The sequence below is a fragment of the Carassius gibelio genome, chromosome B4, assembly GCF_023724105.1.
Source record: "Carassius gibelio isolate Cgi1373 ecotype wild population from Czech Republic chromosome B4, carGib1.2-hapl.c, whole genome shotgun sequence".
Lineage (NCBI taxonomy): Eukaryota > Metazoa > Chordata > Actinopteri > Cypriniformes > Cyprinidae > Carassius > Carassius gibelio.
The window spans coordinates 12247826-12265702 of NC_068399.1; the positions used below are offsets into that span (position 1 = coordinate 12247826).

The 17877-nt window shown below is 35.6% G+C and overlaps 1 protein-coding gene across 2 annotated transcripts in view; it reads right to left on the reverse strand.

Annotated features, from left to right (window-relative positions):
• LOC127956541 (scm-like with four MBT domains protein 2) overlaps window positions 1-13712 on the reverse strand; it is a 38176-nt gene extending 24464 nt beyond the window's left edge. Inside the window, exons 1-4 of one of the 2 annotated variants that reach the window (XM_052554572.1) lie at window positions 13457-13712; window positions 6419-6513; window positions 4792-5032; window positions 817-837 (exon numbers count right to left, since the gene is read on the reverse strand). In XM_052554572.1, coding sequence (XP_052410532.1) covers window positions 817-837; window positions 4792-5032; window positions 6419-6511 — 355 coding nt within the window. In that variant the 5' untranslated portion in view covers window positions 6512-6513; window positions 13457-13712. The remainder of the gene's footprint in view (window positions 1-816; window positions 838-4791; window positions 5033-6418; window positions 6514-13456) is intronic. The other variant, XM_052554573.1, reaches the window with a different exon arrangement.
• Window positions 13713-17877: the final 4165 nt, after the last annotated feature.

The window sequence follows — 17877 nt, forward strand, 5'->3', positions numbered from 1 at the left end:
ATATTTATAGAAAATATAAAATATTTATAATTATGAAATAAACGAGTGTACATATTATTTTAATAAAATAATCTTAAAGAAATAGTTTTTCTATTGGATTTCTATTTTTCTAAAAGATTTTCTTAAAATTAATTAACCCTCGGGGCATCCAAGATGTATATGTGTTTTTTTTTTATTATTATTTATTATTCATCTGAACCGATCTGGATCAGTTTAGCATTACATCTCTTGCAAACAAGTGGATCCTCTGCAGTGAATGGGTGCCGTCAGAACGAGAGTCTAAACAGCTAATAAAGACATTAACAAATCCACAAATAATCCACAAGACTCCAGTCCATAAATCAAAAGGAAACGCTGTGTCTGCAAGAAACAAATCTATAATTAAGGCATGTTAAGTAGTGCCAACTGATGTTTTTATCAGTTATTTAACTTTCATTCTGATGGCACCCATTCACTGTAGAGGATCCATTAGTGAGCAAGTGATGTAATGCTACATTTCTCAACATTCACTTTCAATGAAGAAACAAACTCATCTACATTTTGGATGGCCTGAGGGTGAGGACATTTTCACCGCATTTTTGATTTTTGAGTGAACTGTTCCTTTAAATCTACAAATACCTACATACAGTACTTGTAGAGAATATATTGTCTTTCTAAACAACCGTTTAGCATTTACATTCAAATTCATATGGTGAAAACATGGTGTTTTGCTTATTTGATTTAAAAATGTTGAAACCAAACCTATGCCCTTGGTCTGAGAGAAAAGAGGACAGACAGAGAGAGAGAGAGAGAGAGAGAGAAGTAGGCTCAGCTTACCTGCTCTGAGGTAAACGTTATCTGAGAAATAAACAGACAGGAACAAAGATGACCAACAAATACACACTGACTAAACATGCATACACACACACACAAACACACACTCATAAAGGTATGCATACAAACAAAACGCTACTTGTGGTGCAAATTAAACACGGTAAAACAAACAATATTCCTGGCTGCGCCTACACATTTTTTTTTTATTAAGCTTCTGTACACACTATAAAACCTAATTGATGGCATTTACTTGCATTATCACATGTCATTTAATGTAGTCATATATCTTCTGGCACTCAATGAAATTAAATTTGCTAATGTAAATGGGTCATGATGACAATAGTTTTCCATGAACCGTTTGATTAAATGCTAAATAACTCTATTTCTCCCATCAGTTATTTTCCTGTCAAAACAAATGATGTAAATTAGAATGACATGTTGCGGGTCTTTATTGGCTGAATGATTTAAATGTGTTGTGATGTTAAAACCTTAATCATTTTAAAGACCAAATTTCAGCCCAGGTATGTTAGCTTTGAGGCTAATATGCTAGTGTGAACACAACAAAATACAGTTTTATAGCATTTTTTAAATGTTCATTACAAACCAATTTTTTTTTATTTTTATGATCTCTAGAATTAAAATGCCCTTTAAATTTACATTATAAATACCATCAGCCTCCCATAACAGGTTGCAAATTGTGGTTTATTTTTCGGTGCTAATTTTAATAGCTAACCTATTTATTTTTATTTACCTGTTTCTTTGAGAAGGAAGTGGCTTTGTGTGGTTTACTGGGTTGTGATGTAAACTAAAGGCTATTGGCTGTTTTTTTTTTAAAGGGAGGGAGTGCTATTGTATGTCCTGTCCAACTTCCTGTTTCAGCGCATCAACACAGGAAAGTAAACTGCACCAGTCAAACCATTTGAATGGGTTCTTTAGAAACGCCTGCATTTTTGGACTATATATTTTGGACTCATTTGGATAATATTTCAACCACTGACAGAGCTTCTTCTTTTTTTTTCTTTTTTTTGAAACAGAATCAGAGCTTCTTGCGATCTTATTTTAGAAATGCAAACACAGATTTTATCTATTTCTCCTGAAAACACATACACAAAAAAAACATGAAGATTGCTTGACAGTAACAGCAACTTTAGATTTAAATAAATGACCATAAATAAAGAATACTTTAATTCATATTTATTAACTCAGTAATTTTATATAAATATTTAAGTGCATTTAAATTCAGTTTATTACTGTTTTACAAAATTTTCCAGATTAAGTACATAATTTTTTTTTTTCTACAAAAATGCACTTACAGTGGAAGCCTAGGGGCACTGTACAGTTTTTTTTTCAAACTGAGGTGAAATTGAAATTATTTTCAGTAGAAACTGACAGCATTCCACAAATACTTTCTATGAAGCTGAATTTTATGTTATGCATACTGTATTCAATAGAGTATATATTCTGAATATTCCTTTGAAATGCATAAAGGAAGGATGTATTAAACGATGTATTTAAATGACAAAATCCAATACTGAAGTCAAGGTCATAATTTTTTCTCATTAAGATATGCATCCATTGTACCATCAGCTAGACATCATTGCAAAATAACTGATCTTGCGATAATGACAGAATGCACATGACTATCTGAGATCAAGTATATGAAGTGTATAAGGTTAAGAGAGAAACTAAATTGGTAACCAGACAATTTTGAAAAAAAAAAAATAAATAACTTCTTTACGTTCCAGAAAATAAAGTTTGGAACAGCATGAAGGAAAATAAATGATGACAGAATTTACATTTTTAGGTGACCCATCCCTTTAAAGCCATTTAGTGTGACTTGCGTTTGATAACCGAGCACTTTGTTCAACAGGTTATTTTTCTGGTTCAAAACCTTTCCTGCCAAAATAAACTTTTCTAATATGGGTAAAACCGGTATGGCCAGATTCCTCTAGCACAGGTTTAACAAATAAGCTCTTCAAAAAAATGAAGGATGCCCATTCTCTGAAGTGTGGAGCGGTTCAAAAAGATATCAAGATATCGAGTGAATCCACCAACTGATGGTTTTAGATGTCTTGGAGGATACCAGGTCAAATGTTTCTGACTATCAGGCTCTGTGTTTACCTGTTAATACACATTTTAATTCTTTAAGCCAATCATATGTCACACCACGTAGAATTAAATGATATGATAAAATGCAACACATTTGATAGCATTGCAAATATTTGACAGTAACCCTAACCCTAACATCTTAAACAAATGTGTAACTTGTCAATGTGGTCTTAACTAAACTTTCAACTAAGCTCTTATTCTTAAGGTTCAATTTCATCCATTTAACCCAATCCCTTGACCCTACCTAACTTTATTTGGGACTGTCTAAAGCAGGGGTTTCAAACTCAATTCCTGGATGACCTGGAGCCCTACAGAGTTTTGTTCCAACCCTGCTCCAACACTCATACCATGTACTTTTCAAAAAGCCTGAAGGACTTGATTAGTCGGATCAAATGCGTTTAATTACAGCTGAATCTAAACTCTGCAGGGCTCTGGCCAACCAGAAATTGAGTTTAACACCCCTGGTCTGAAGCATTTTATATGAACCGGTGGTCAACTACACTTCCAAATGACACTAAGGCCGGGCATACACTGTGCGATTTTCATCTGATTTTGAGCCGGATTCTGACTCGTGCGACCTTTTCGGGTCGGGTCGATTTTCAGCATTTTTGTGCGTCGTTTGTCGTGCAGTGTTCGTGAAGTATACAAGGGCAAACGAGAGGCGATTAAATTCTCCCGACAGGCAATCGGTTGATCGGATGGATTTCTGACATGTCAGAAATTTTGGTCGCCTCTCGTGAGGTATCGCACTATCGAAGCAAGTCTACGAACCGATTTTCCGTGTTTCCCTCACTGCGCGGGCGCGAAACCATAAACAAAACCATGGTGACACGGCGTGTAGTGTGGACTAAAGTGATTGAGGGAAAACTTGTGGAGTTATGGCAAAGAAAAATAAAAAAGAGGGAAGAAAACGCCTGCTTACCTCCAGTTCACATTCCAAAATGGATAAACCATATTGGCCACGGCCTCAGAGCCACCTGCGCATCTAGATATGCCTACGCCTTTTTTTTTTTTTTTTTTTGGACGTTTCAGCACACAGAATAGCGCATATCACCAAAGCAGTGCGTTTATCCCGGAAAAGCATGTTTATTCAGAAACCGCCACAAACATCCAGGTTCTGAGGGGTCCTACGTGTTGATTCGGTTGATTCCCCACGTATAGTGTGAGCAGTCAAATTCGACGATCGGACCGTACAGTGAGCGCATAAAAATCGTGAGTTTTGGCTTTACATCGCATGAGATCTACTCGTACAGTGTGAGTTAGTACCTTGCCGAAATCGCACAGAAATCGCACAGTGTATGCCCGCCTTAAGAAATTACATACTACACTAAGAACATATTTTACTATACAAAAATAGCAAGTGATGACAATATAAACACACAAATAGCAAATGCTGGATTACTATAAAGAATTTTGACTGTTCACAATTGGTGTTTTTGGGCAAACATTGAAAATCCAGGTTAAAGTTCATGAAGAAATGGTGTATTGGATAACACTGATAACCTGCTTCCAGATCTAAAGAATCAGTCCCATATTGGGAAGAAAATAGCTTGTCTTAGGCATTCCAGCTGTTATAGACATTACAGTGCTCACGCATTCATTTTGGAGGACATTGAGTATATTTCAATACAACTTTGCATTGTTTGTTTGATTAGCATAAGTATTTAAACTCTTAGTGCTATTATTTGAACAAACAAGATGGACTGCTCTACATAGTGAGGAGAACTCTGTGTGTGTGTGTGTGCTTGGACGTCATTTGTTTAGACAGGAGGGACTGTTTTAACATGAGCTTTATCAGTGTTTGAATAGACATGTATCTCTGAGGGTGCGCTGGTTTTAGTTCGGGTGCAGTTGCGCGTTGCGCCTTACCTTCAGGTGGCTGAAGTGTTTTGTTGTTCTGAGCGCACCAGCCGACAGGATGAAGTTCGGCTGTCATGACATCACACCAGAAGTCAGTCTTGCGGTCGTCGCCATAGCCACAGTAGCGTAACAATAGCAACTGCCCACATGTGGTTATAATGGTGGCCACCCAATATGTGTCCAGACTGCCCTTATTAGCTACTTCAAGCTTCATTCCAGGCTGAAAGCTGCTCTGAAGACTGAGCTCCACCTGTAAGGTTCAGTCAGATGTTAGCGTGATATATTACGACTTTGCTGTGTTCTTCCATGAAACATACATGGGTTTACTGATGGCCCCAAAACACTAATAAGCATATAATATACTGCTGATATTAAATCCTTGAATAATCAGAGTGATCAGTTTTGGCCTAATGTTAAATGGCACACCTCCTATTTTGTCAAAGTGTGTGATTCTCAGAACTAATCAAGTAGCAAGCCAACACAGTACCAAACCTAACCTGTATTTCATGTTTCTCAGATTGTATTTTTAAACTTGCTCACGATTTTGAAGTGAAACATGCTACACAATGTGCCCATGTTGGAATCAGTCAATTTTTTCTAAATTTTACAAAGTAACTTAGTAACAAATCACCATTTACAAAATCAACAACTACACACACACACACACACACACACACACACACACACACACACATATATATATATATATATATATATATATATATGTATATGTGTGTGTGTGTGTGTGTATGTGTGTTGCAATTACAAATATTACAAATTATTACCATTTAAAATAACTATTTTCTGTTTTAATATACTTTAAAGCTGGATTGTTCAGAAGCCATTACTCCAGTCTTCAGTGTCACATAACTTGACTGAAAATCAGTCTATTCTTCCAATTTATTATCAATACTAGAAACATTTTTGCTGCTTGATATTTATTTATTTACTGGTATTTTTTTGGAACCTGTGCTACTTTTTTTCAGAATTCTTTGATGAATACAAAGTTAAAAAGAACAGCCTTTATTCAAAGTAGACATAATTTGTAACAATGTACGTCTTTGCTTGACATTTTTCAATCAATTTAACATATCCTTGCAGAATACAAAGAAAGAAAAAAAAAACATACTGACCCCAAACTTTTGAACACTAACATATAGGCCTATTATTAGAAAATATTTCTACTTTGAAAAAATTAAGAATTCTATGTGGAAAAAGTATCACAGGTTCCAAAAATATAAATAAAATAAAATAAAAAAATATTTAAGCAGACAAAATAAGTAAATCACCATATTAGAATGATATCTCAAGGGTCATGTGGCACTGAATACCAGAGTAAAGGCTAATGAAAATTCAACTTCGCCACCACAAGAATAAGTTCTATTTTAAACTAATATTTAAAGTAAATATTTCACTATATTACTGTTTACTGGATTTCTTATTAAATAAATGCAGCCTTGTTGCGCATAAGAGATTTATTAAAAAATATTTGAAATCTTACTGATCCCAAACTTTTGTATCAGTAGGTAGTGTGTAAGTGTGTATATATATATATATATATATATATATATATATATATATATATATATATTTATACACACACACACACATAGAGATTCTCTCTGTGTGTTCTCACATGTCTGAATGAAGTGTGAGGGGCGGCAGTGGCTCCAGTTTCTTCAAGGTACTCCTCCCAGTTAAAATCCACCTCCTCCTCTACACAATCCATGCCTGCTAGGAAAGAGAGACAAAGTAAGAATGTGTGTATGTTTAGAGTCTGTTGTTGGCACTGATGGTATTGTGGGATTTCGTCTGGTTTGGTATTTTTATGGTTACATATTTGCACGAGCCATATTCTGTCCAATCGCGTGAATGCAAATGTTTCTAACCAGCTCAATTTCATGCATCATTGTGTTCCAAATTGTGTCCCAGTTCAATTCTTAACTCAAGTATGCGTTGCGTTTTCACTTTAGCCACAAGGAGATCTATAATGAGTAAACTGAAAACTGACTTCCTCTGTGGTCAGTTTTCAGTCCTAGTACTCTCACAACCCAACTAATTTCTCATTAAATCAACATTTTGGTCAATAAATATTTAGTTTTACACAAAAATGTGATGATAGTTCAAATAATGTGGTTTGTTGTTTGTTATTCTCACCTGAATATTTGCATTTAGTTTGTATCTAGCTTTAGAGAAAATGGTCAGCCAACGATTCTATTATAACCAAATGTAATGATGCCTTTTGATAAGCAAATGCAATTAGTATTCATAAACTCACAAGTGTGAAAAACACCAGCATTCCTATCACTCCCACATCTCTCTTTTCTGCTAACTAGACCTAGTCTAATCGCATTATTATATTACTAAATACACCAAAGATTTCTGGTTTTACACTAGGCCATTTATGTCATGAGTCATTAGATGTTTCACTTAGAAAAAAGAAATTGCGTGGGAGAGTCTAATGTGTTTTCCCAATGCCGAGCACAGTTGAGGACTTGTTCATTTCGAAAGAAATCCTCTAGAAGGTTCAAGATAAAACCCTCATTCATCTAAGGACAGGATGCGAAGAACGTCCATATTTCTAAGCGTTCAACAATTCTTGCGCAAATTCACACATCCATTCGTTATATTTTCCCAACTTCCAATGTTAGAGAGCAGGTGAAGCGTATATATAGAACAGTAAGACATAAATAAATGTGAAGAATCCAACACCAAAACTAAACTAAGGTTACAATTCTACAACATCTCTTGAATTTGCTTCATAGTGTGAAAAAGATGCAAACTTCTCACAAAGCTACACCTTGTTGCTCTCATCTTCAAATGGAAACTGTTGTTCGCTCCATTATTCACGTCAAATACAGTAGCTACTCTCACTGTGGTCTATAGAAATGCTGGATTGTTCACTAGAATAACAAAGACGACTTCAAAGAAAAAGGCTGAGTATAGACAAATAGACCATTTTGCAATCTTGCAGTAATTTGAGATTCAGAAATCTGCCACTGTTGGTCTAAAGGTCTGTTCTGCTCTCTTATGGGCTGTGATTTGGATCTGAGGAAGCTGAAGATTGCACTGATGACAATGATGACCGCGTCCTTCAAAAAATGATGTCTTCAAAAATAGCTTGTTTTGGTTACATCTACTGTTTTCTGACCTGGAGTCATGTGATGCTTTAACACTTTTAACATGTTCTTATTTCTTTGATAAAAACTGAAGACTAAACATGCTTTGTTTGCTCATTTGTGGTTTGCTTATAACTAGTGAATCACATAGGTTCCTAATTAATACAAAGCCCAATAAACCATTCTTTAAAATAAAGCTTCCATTTGAGACTTATAGACTTTTTTTATGCCACATTCCCCATTATTTTATTAGCATGCATATTACTAGAATATTAGTCATTTATTAATACTAATTAAGCACATATTAATGCCTTATTGTACATCCCTAATCTTACCCAATACCTAAAATTAACAATTACCTTACAAACTATTAATAAGCAGCAAATTAGGAATTTATTAAGGGAAAAGTCTTAGTGAATAAGTGTTCCTTATTCTAAAGTGTTAACTTTTTTATTCTCTAATTCTCCAGAACACTATCTATACCGGTGTTTTAAAGAAGCCAGAAACCAATATGCTGGTCTGAAGAACCTTTTCCAGTCCTCAACTGAAGAACACCACAGAAGCAAGTTGATTCTTCATAAGAAAAAAAAGAGAAAGATACTTGAAGGTACTCTTTTTGGAGTGAAGAGCAATAAATAATGCATACATTGTGACACTAAAGCATTTTTCTTCTGGTTTCAGATGGAACTAAGAATGAGAAGTGCACTTTAACACCAAAACCACTTCCTTGCAAATGACTCACTCAATATTTGCCATGATGGCAGTGTGTGTGTTTGAGTGTGTGTGCATTTGTTGTGTGTTATAAACACAGCAGACCAATTCCAAAGAAAAAAAAAAATATTATGGTTCTGTCACTCGTTTGGCAGATATTTCTGCCGTTGTTCCGCACTAACCCGGTCGAGAAAGACGTGAATCAAAGCAGAAATTGATGCCACAAGAAAGTGGGTTTTAAATGTGGAAAAGGTGTTCTGTCCCCAGTTCATGGGAATTTGCATCCAACCTACTGTCAGACAGAAATGTGATCCATTTCTAGCAAATATATGAGGAAAGAATATGAAAAAAAAAAAATACTAATTGTCCACTGCAAAACGAAACATGTCTTTTAAAATTGTTAGTGTAAAAAGCTATTTAATAATGAGAGTTCATTTTTCTTGGCAATATTTCTTTATATCAAATGAGTAATATTCGAATGATATTTCATATTCATTGATTGTGGGTTCGTTGTGGTTAAGCCAACACAGTCGGGCCGGTGGGTGTAAAGACACCTCCAGGTTGAAGATGAGGGATTAAAGTGAATTTTCAAGAGATGGGCTGTTTCAGAATAAATCCAGATTTTATGCAGGCAGGCCGTAATATCGATTAGCTCATATTGAGCCAGATGCCCTCTCTCGCTCTAATCCAGGACTTGTTAAACTGTGGAAGGGGAATTAAAGGATTATTAAAAGAGCACAATGTAGCATTGCTTTTCTTATTAAAAAAAATAAATGGCTCTGGCCTTTTTCAATCTGAGACACATTTAATAATCCATTTTAATCACCCAACTTGAAGAGAGGAATTGTTAAGGCTAGCTGTGTGTTCATCTGTCGGGTGTTTAGTTTAGGAGGTTGCAATACATTTATTTGGTCGGTTTTGCTGATGGCATTACAATGTAAATAATAATAATATTCCAAATTCAATGCCCACTTCAAACTGAAAACTTGAGTTTAATAATTTTCCAACAGAACAGTTTTGTTTATTTATGATTTTACTATGTTACTGATTTGCTTTTTTTTTTTTTTTTTTTTTTTTTTACTATATATCAGAAATATAGGAAAATGCTGATGGCAAGAGTCCTGAAATAGCTCCATTTAAAAAAAAAAACTGTTTGAACTGACAGGGAAGCCAATCATTGTAAGTATTCAATTAAACATGCACAACAGAACTTAACACACAAACCTCAATAATGGTATTGAGTAACAAAAAAAAAAAAAACATAGCTCTGAAAACCATATAACTGACAGTGACAACAACAACAGTACAAGTAAAAGCAGCAAACAATAAGTACTCCATATGATTCTTTACAACTAGAAGTACTGGACTTCATAAAACCATGGGTCGTCACTAGAAGCTGAAATTAATATGACTGAGTTTCTTTAGCGATGTTAAGCGTGCAAACTTGCTAGAGAAGTCAGTAATGAATGGTCAGTGGAAACTGAAGGAGGGGATGACAAAGAACTTGCTAGCTTGACAGCATCGAAACAGATATTAATATAAGCAAAGAAGCAGTGCTTGATGGGATAGCATGGAGAATGTTTCTTCATAAGGTCACTGAGAGTAAGATACGACTGAATGGATAGTTTATCAAAATTAATTAATGCTGCAATGCATGTTGTGAACTCAAGCAGGCCTATACAGCTTATTTTTTAACTGTGTGGTCAATCTTCTATTGGTGTCTTACTGTATATACACATTTTAAATACAAGTCTTCAAGCGTTCTCATGTTTAACGTGTGAAAATAAGTGTAAAATATCACATGCCACAGTAGCTGCCAATTTACAGTGTTAGGTTTATAACATTTAATCCAACCACTCTGAATTTACTTCAGTCAAGTTAGAAAAACCAAATCAAGTTGAAAGTCAAAAATGAATGATACAGTGACCAGTCAAATGGACAGAAACAAACATTGGTACACCACCACACCATTTTTTTTCCTGCCACTTAGACCTGATGTTTTTCTAGCATTATGTATTAAAGCAGTCACACTTTATTTTAAGGTCTCATTTTCACTAACAAACCATTAATGACTTTTGCCTCAATAAACTACTATTTGGCTGCTTATTAATAGTTAGTAAGGTAGTTGTTAAGTTTAGGTATTGGGTAGGATTACATAGTCATATATAAAATATGTGCTATATTAATAAACAGCCAATATGATAATAATAGGCATTTAATAATCAACTAGTTAATATTGAGGATTGTAACCATTAATGCATTAGTCATGAACTGAAACAGGATGACATCACTTCTCAAAAACACAACATGATGGCATCACCAAGGTACAGGATTCAGTTCCTTGCTGTTTTCTCTCTGCCAGACAAAAGAAAAATACCCATGGCATCATTCTCTATAAAAACAACTTTGTGACCTTATAAAGGGAAATTCATGCTGTCGGTATGCTAAGTGAGCTGATAATGCCAGATAATATGTGTAGGATGTAGGATAGTAGCTATGCATAAGCCTATATGCCAAATGAGAATAAACACGTACTGCCCATGCATTCCTGCCCTGGGAGATGTTTATGGCGCAACATGAAGTTCCCTTTTCAATGAATCATTGGAAATGTGAAAGTCTGTCTAATTGGAGGCCACCTACATTTGCTTTCACGCTCATGTCGTGACGTCCTCAATGACATTACATCACAACGGGCTGAATGTAAATCGCATTATTCAATCCACAGCAGAAGAGCAGCAGTCACCCGATCTGCGCGACCCGAGGGTAAACTATCTGATTGCCCTATGACGTGTCGCATATCTCTCGCTCACAATGCGCATCTAACAGTGTTTGTGTGCATTAAATATTGCTTACCAGTAGCCTACTATACATGTTACGTAACGTTAACGTTAATCAACATGTGTGCGATTTTTTCTTTAGGTAATAGCCTACTCAGGTCACAAACCGTTAGTGAACCGTTTGTCTCCACTGCTAGTGTAGGCTACACTTTTTAACGTTTTCACCACATATAACGATATATCACACGTATTTACGTTTCGTTTTTGTTTACTGTACGTGCTGAAGGTGCGTGCTGTTGCTGTGGTTACCCCCCTCAGACGAAAACAACTTCAGTTTGCTAGCGTCTATCTATCTGGCCGTTAGTGATACACTCGATAACTCGTAAACTTTTGTGGCTCCTGGAACGTTGTATATGAGACTGAGTGTGAAATATAATACGTATAGCACCTCCAACCTTTTGTTTTTACTTGTTTTGAGGGCTCAGGCCTTAATTAGCGGGTCAGCATCTTCTCCCTCATAACTACGGGACAGGTAACTTATCTGCTTTCGTCTCGCACTAAGATTTTTTACCTTTTAAATAATAATGATAATAATAATAATAATAATGTTTTGTGGCTCAACTGTGAAGGCACAGTCGAATCAAATGTCAAGCTTTATCCAAGTTTACACGCAGTCAGGCTGATTCCGTGTATTTTTCAACACATCGACGATTTGGACGCCATAAATTTCATAGCTGTTTTTGAAAATGTAACGTTAGCTCTTTATTTCTTATGGCGGAATGGTTTAATTAGGCTTAACAAATGCTATTTAATAAATGGGCCTGCTATGATAGTCTTAGAGTAGACGTGAGGAGTATCCTGTTCATCTCTTTCAGGTCAGGCAGAGAATTAAAAAAAAAAGGTAATTTTATCTCAGTTCATCTCATCTCCAAACACGTGACTTCATTTCCCCTTCATTACTGCCATCACTTTAATCCGGCCCGTTGAATAAAACCCCATGGATTTACAGCGACATCCACAAATATTAAAGTTCATCCAATAAATAGCTACTCGCATTTTGCCGAAAATTAATCACTCTGAATTCAAAATCATCATAATTGATTTGAGAAGAACACGATGAAAATCGTGTACGTCTTAATGAATAGTTTTTATTTTATTTATTTATTTTTTAAACTGGGGGGAACGTTTGATTAACAGGAATAATATATCAATAAAATAATGGCTTTTAGCCCGCACAGCGAAGAATGCACAAAGCGAAACAGGAAATATTGTTTGAGCATGTGTGATACTGTACTTTGCACACTCTAGAAGTATTACAGCGGAAAAAAACTCCGCCGACGTCGCCAAACGGCCACTTTAAATTTAATTCATTAAAGCACGTCCAGGTGCAGCGAAAGAAACGAAAACTGGACGCGTAACCAGCGCGGGTTTATTTTTTCCTTCTTCAAAGATTTTGCATGGCAGTTTTAACACACCTTAACCCGCCATGTTGAAAGTGGATTTGACACATGAGGAACGAGGATTTCGGCTCATGTTCTGCGCACCTGAGTCACGTACACCGACCGGCTCCTGACGTCCAAAAACATTTAGAAACACCGAGCGAATACGCAAACTTAAGTGCTGATATTTACGCCTGAACGTTGCGTCCTTTGAAATCGAAAGGAGGTCAGATGGCAGTTGGAAAATAAAGTCAATAACAGAGCGAGAGTCGCTTTGAGGAAAAAACACGAGCCGAAAATATCGCGTGTTACATAAACGTTATTTTCCACGACATTCCAAGCGCGCGCCTCTTCGGATCGTAAATATATTTATCGGCAGAATCGAAAGTGCTGGTCGCTCGACATTCGTGCTAGCCTACGCATAAATAAGGTTACTTTAATTGTCGGACCGTTTTGTCAACTCTTACGCAGACGCTTCTGTATCCTTCTGGCTGTTGCGAACAACCTCCAAATGTTTTTAACGAGGAAAAAGCGTCTGGACGCGGAAATTCGCGCAAAGAAGCGCGAGCCCGTGTCCGTCACGATCACTATTACAGAATGAAGTTCATGCTAATAATGTTGCTTTTACCTTAAGCGAGTTTTTCCGTCTATCTGAATTGAGTGATCCGGTGTTCTGGTTGAAGCAGGAGCAGTGTGTGTGTGTGTGTGTGAGTGTGTCCAATATGGCATCATCCCGCATCTGCGCATGTCTCAACATCTACAGATTATTTTCAAGCCGACTCCTTCATTGACCTTTACAGTTGCAAAATTTGTTCAGCCCAATATAAATAGAAATGGGCCCGATCCTCCGCCTCCCCCGTGTGGGGAAACTCATGGCTGTGTCTTCAAACCTTGCGAGGCGCCTGCATGGACAGTATCGGGTGTTCATAGGCGCTTGCAACACTTTTGGGCATCACTGACGCATGAATTGTTTTTGGACATCACTGACGCATGAAGTGTTTTTGGACATCACTGACGCAATGAATTGTTTTTGGACGCTTTAGACATTTCAATGGCCAAAAATGCTGTATAAGCGAACGTGGTAGAAATGCTAATGAAATGATCTCTATGTAGAAAACTCACTAGGTTTTGATACACAGACAGTGTAAACAAGAGGGGGCTGCTGTTGCAACCTCGTTTGGTTTTCATCTTGATAATCTATTTGATTATTTCTTCACACTTACGCAAAAACCATTGACCGCTTTACATGTGGAGTGTCTTATTACTTCCATGTCTGTAGGAATAATTTAAGTAATATATATATATATATATATATTCTTAAAAAGAGAGAAATTACCATTAATACCGTTTCTATAATTTAATTACTAGTTTTTTTCCTTTTGTCAGCTATATCTTTTCCACAACTCATATTTTGGTATTTCATATTATGTATCTTAAATAAGGACAAGATTTTAAACACAGAATATTTCACAAATAAAAGTTCAAAAAAGAAAGAATTAAAGTGATGCTTTCAGTTTAAAGTCATTAAAGGTCATGCGGCTCATTGTAGTAGTCATCAAAACAAAATAGCTAAAGTAAATCTAACATTCATTTCCAAAAATATGACTAACTATTATATGAATATGACAATGTAGGATACATTGTAAAAAGTGACAAGTTAATACTAATCTTAATGGTCTATTTCTACCTCATCTTAAAACTTCCAATAATTTTTCACTTTACTTGATTTTAAAGCCATATTTTACCAAACAAATATATTTTACAGTGTCCATATTCTTCACAGCTTCATGCAGTGAATGTTACAGTGAATCTAATTGCAAATCAATGTAAAAACAATTCATTATTTTTATAAACTCAAAGCATATTTTAATTTAAAAATTACATTTTTTTAATTAATATTGTTTAGAAATTATAATCCTATTCCAGACATACAAATTCAGTGCTGATCTTGTCCTCCATTGCCATCCTGTGGTAACAGTATTTAATGCTGTGCTGAATTTAAACTGACATTAATATACTTTACAGTTTACAGCTCACTGTTAAGTACTACTCCTCTAGAGCAAAAAAAAAAAAAAAACATATATATATATATATATACTTTTAAATAAATAAATTAAACCAAGTGTTCTCAATAGCATTGGTAAAGAAATAGGGTTTAGTTTATCAGGCAACACCATCAACACCCTAAACCACTCACACATCCATGTAGGTAGGAGACTATGTACACAAACAAGGTGAAATTCATTGGAAAAAAAGAACTGCTCTCCTCTAATAAGCAGGCTTCCACTTAGGGATGTTACAGTAACAGATGGTTCATGCCTTGAGCTTAATCTACAAGAGGAGACTGTGGCAAGCACGTCCAGGGACAGATTACCACTGCTGGAGCAGCGACCTTGTGAGAGGAGATAAACAATGTGGGTCAATACTTTATCCTCTCCATGCTGTGGGATAGAACTGAAAGTTGTGCCTATAGGGAAATTAGCTTTGGACATTATCTGGTAGTTAATACTTTGGTATAAAGGCCTTCAGAAAAGTATGAGAATGAAAATATCCATAGCACATTACAGACCTGTTTTATGATTTTCAAAATATCAGTATCAAGATTTGAAACTACACTGTAAAAACCTGCAGCTGTTAAAAGACCGTTAAATGACCTTTATCTGTGTCACCTAATCATTTTGATTCAAATGTAATTAACAGTCAGTTTAGATGCTAACATGAAACACATTTATAGGTTACCTGGCAATTTTTTTTTTGTTGCAATGTATATTTGCAGCCGCTTTCTCCCGTTAAAATAGCATTATTTAGTAGTTTTCAGTTTTGATGTCCTGTCTAACATGCACACACCTCGAGGAAAAGGACTTCAAAACCCTTTTAATTCATCAATACTTCAGTGTATTTATATTAGAGGTATATTTTGGTCCTTTAAGTCAAATCAAAAGTCTATGTACAGTCTTGTTGTTTCATGATTGAGCACTTCTCGAGGAAGCAGGCTACTACTATACACTGTTTATACTAATAACACATTAACATTTGTTTTTTTAACCCCTTAAAAACCTTTTGGTTTCCTATTCCATATTGCTTTCTTTCTTTAAAACATATTAACACTCAAAAGTTTACACAGTAGGACTTATTTCTTATTTATTTCTTTTACAATCTACATATGTATAAAAGATTACTTTTATTCAGCAAGGATGTTAAATTGATCAGAAGTGACAGGAAATACATGCACATTTCCAACGTTACAAAATATTTCTGTTCATTTTAACTTTCTATTAATCAAATAATCCTTAGAAAATGTCAAATAATACTAAGAATCCACTAAATAACTAATTTAGATTCTTGAAGGATAAGGTGGATCTCTCATTAGTTCCTTGTCTTTGTCACCCCTGTGTTTATAAGCTTGAGTTTCTCCTGTGGTTCTGTTTGTGTCATTTCCATTTAAGTATGATAAGTTGGCTTGCTCGGATTTGTTCTTTGTTCCTTTTCTCCTGATTCTTGTTATTTTCTTTAATAAATCATAATTCCTTGTTCCTGAGTTACCAAACATTACAGAAGACCTGACTTCCACTACTGAGGACAATGCAGAGTGTTTTTGTGCTCCTGCCAACTTTGTGGACTGGGAAGAGAAAGCTTTTAATGGCTTATATCAATTTGGACTCAATGAGCCTGTTATGTCTTTTCAGCAAGGAGCAGATGTGACTTCAAATTGGATCAGTTCATTAATTACGCAATAAGAACCTGCCTGTCCCCCTACATTATGGGATGCATCTATGCTCCCCAATGAGCCCCAGCATTTCCCAGCCAGTGGTGGCACCCGTTCCACCCTCATTCTTGTTCCTCACTACAAAATTTAGCCCGGTGGTTCTACCACAGCCTTCCCTAGCCCAGTGGTCCCAAGACCGGTGGTCCCAATGCTCCCAAGTCCATCTGTCCCAATAGTTCGATAGTCCCAGTACAGCACCCTCTAGACCTGTGGTTTCAGTGCTCCCAAGTTTGGTTGTCCCAGGGCTTTTTTTGCTATTGACTTTTGATGACCCAGTTCAACCATACTAAGCAAAAATGACATATTTGCATTTCATTTTTGTTTTAGATGAATAGTGTAGAACTTACTTCTTCTGCATCAGATTCTTCATGCAATTTGTTTTAGCTGCGCCCTCTGCTGTACAGATGTGGATTTACATGTCCTTCAGCCTGAGGTGTTTTCATTTCACTTTTGTTGTGAAAGGGCTTTTACATTTTTAAAATAACTTTATATGTATTAAGGACAAACAGTCAAGTCTTGTCCAGATTTAAAAATCAACAAAAATTATGTAATACATTACTTTCCATAAAATTAACTAAGTAACATAATTAATGTTTAAAGGTGTAATTTAATACTGTAATGCAATACTTTTAAAAGTAATTTTGCCCAACACCAATGAATACAAAATAAACAGACACACCACCTCTGGGTTTCAATGAACAAAGCTTGACAAGAAAATAGAAGACATGACTTAAAACATAAAATAAAACAAAAGCTGCTGTATACAGCTGTGATAACAGCTCCTACAAGATAGTAAATAAAGTCATTGTTAGTTAAAAAACAGTTAAAAAAGCAGTGCAATATCTATTGAACAAAATGGTTTGCATAGTCAAAGTCATTGATTGTAAACGAGTGATTTCTTACTGTTTTACTGTGGGATCATTTTTATAAGCAATAAATCAAATACAGTTTGTAGTTGCCGATTAATGCACCTCATTGTCCTATACTGCCTGTATGTCCTTTGAAGTCAAATCTATGAATCTGTTGTTGTATCATATGTCATTTCTTCTGTTGGACACGCTTCAGTGTTGCTCACTGTTGCATTGCATAACTTAATGTCTTTAAAGTTATGGATCACTGAAGCTGAAAAAAATCAAGCAGTCCCAGCCCATTACACGCCTTTTACTGTCAGTCACGGCTGAAAAGTAGCTGAAAAAAAGCTGTTGTAACTTAAAAAAAAAAAAACGCCTGTAATTTTCAGTGTTTTGTGAACGGTTTTCTCATAAAGATAGATTTTATAAGGT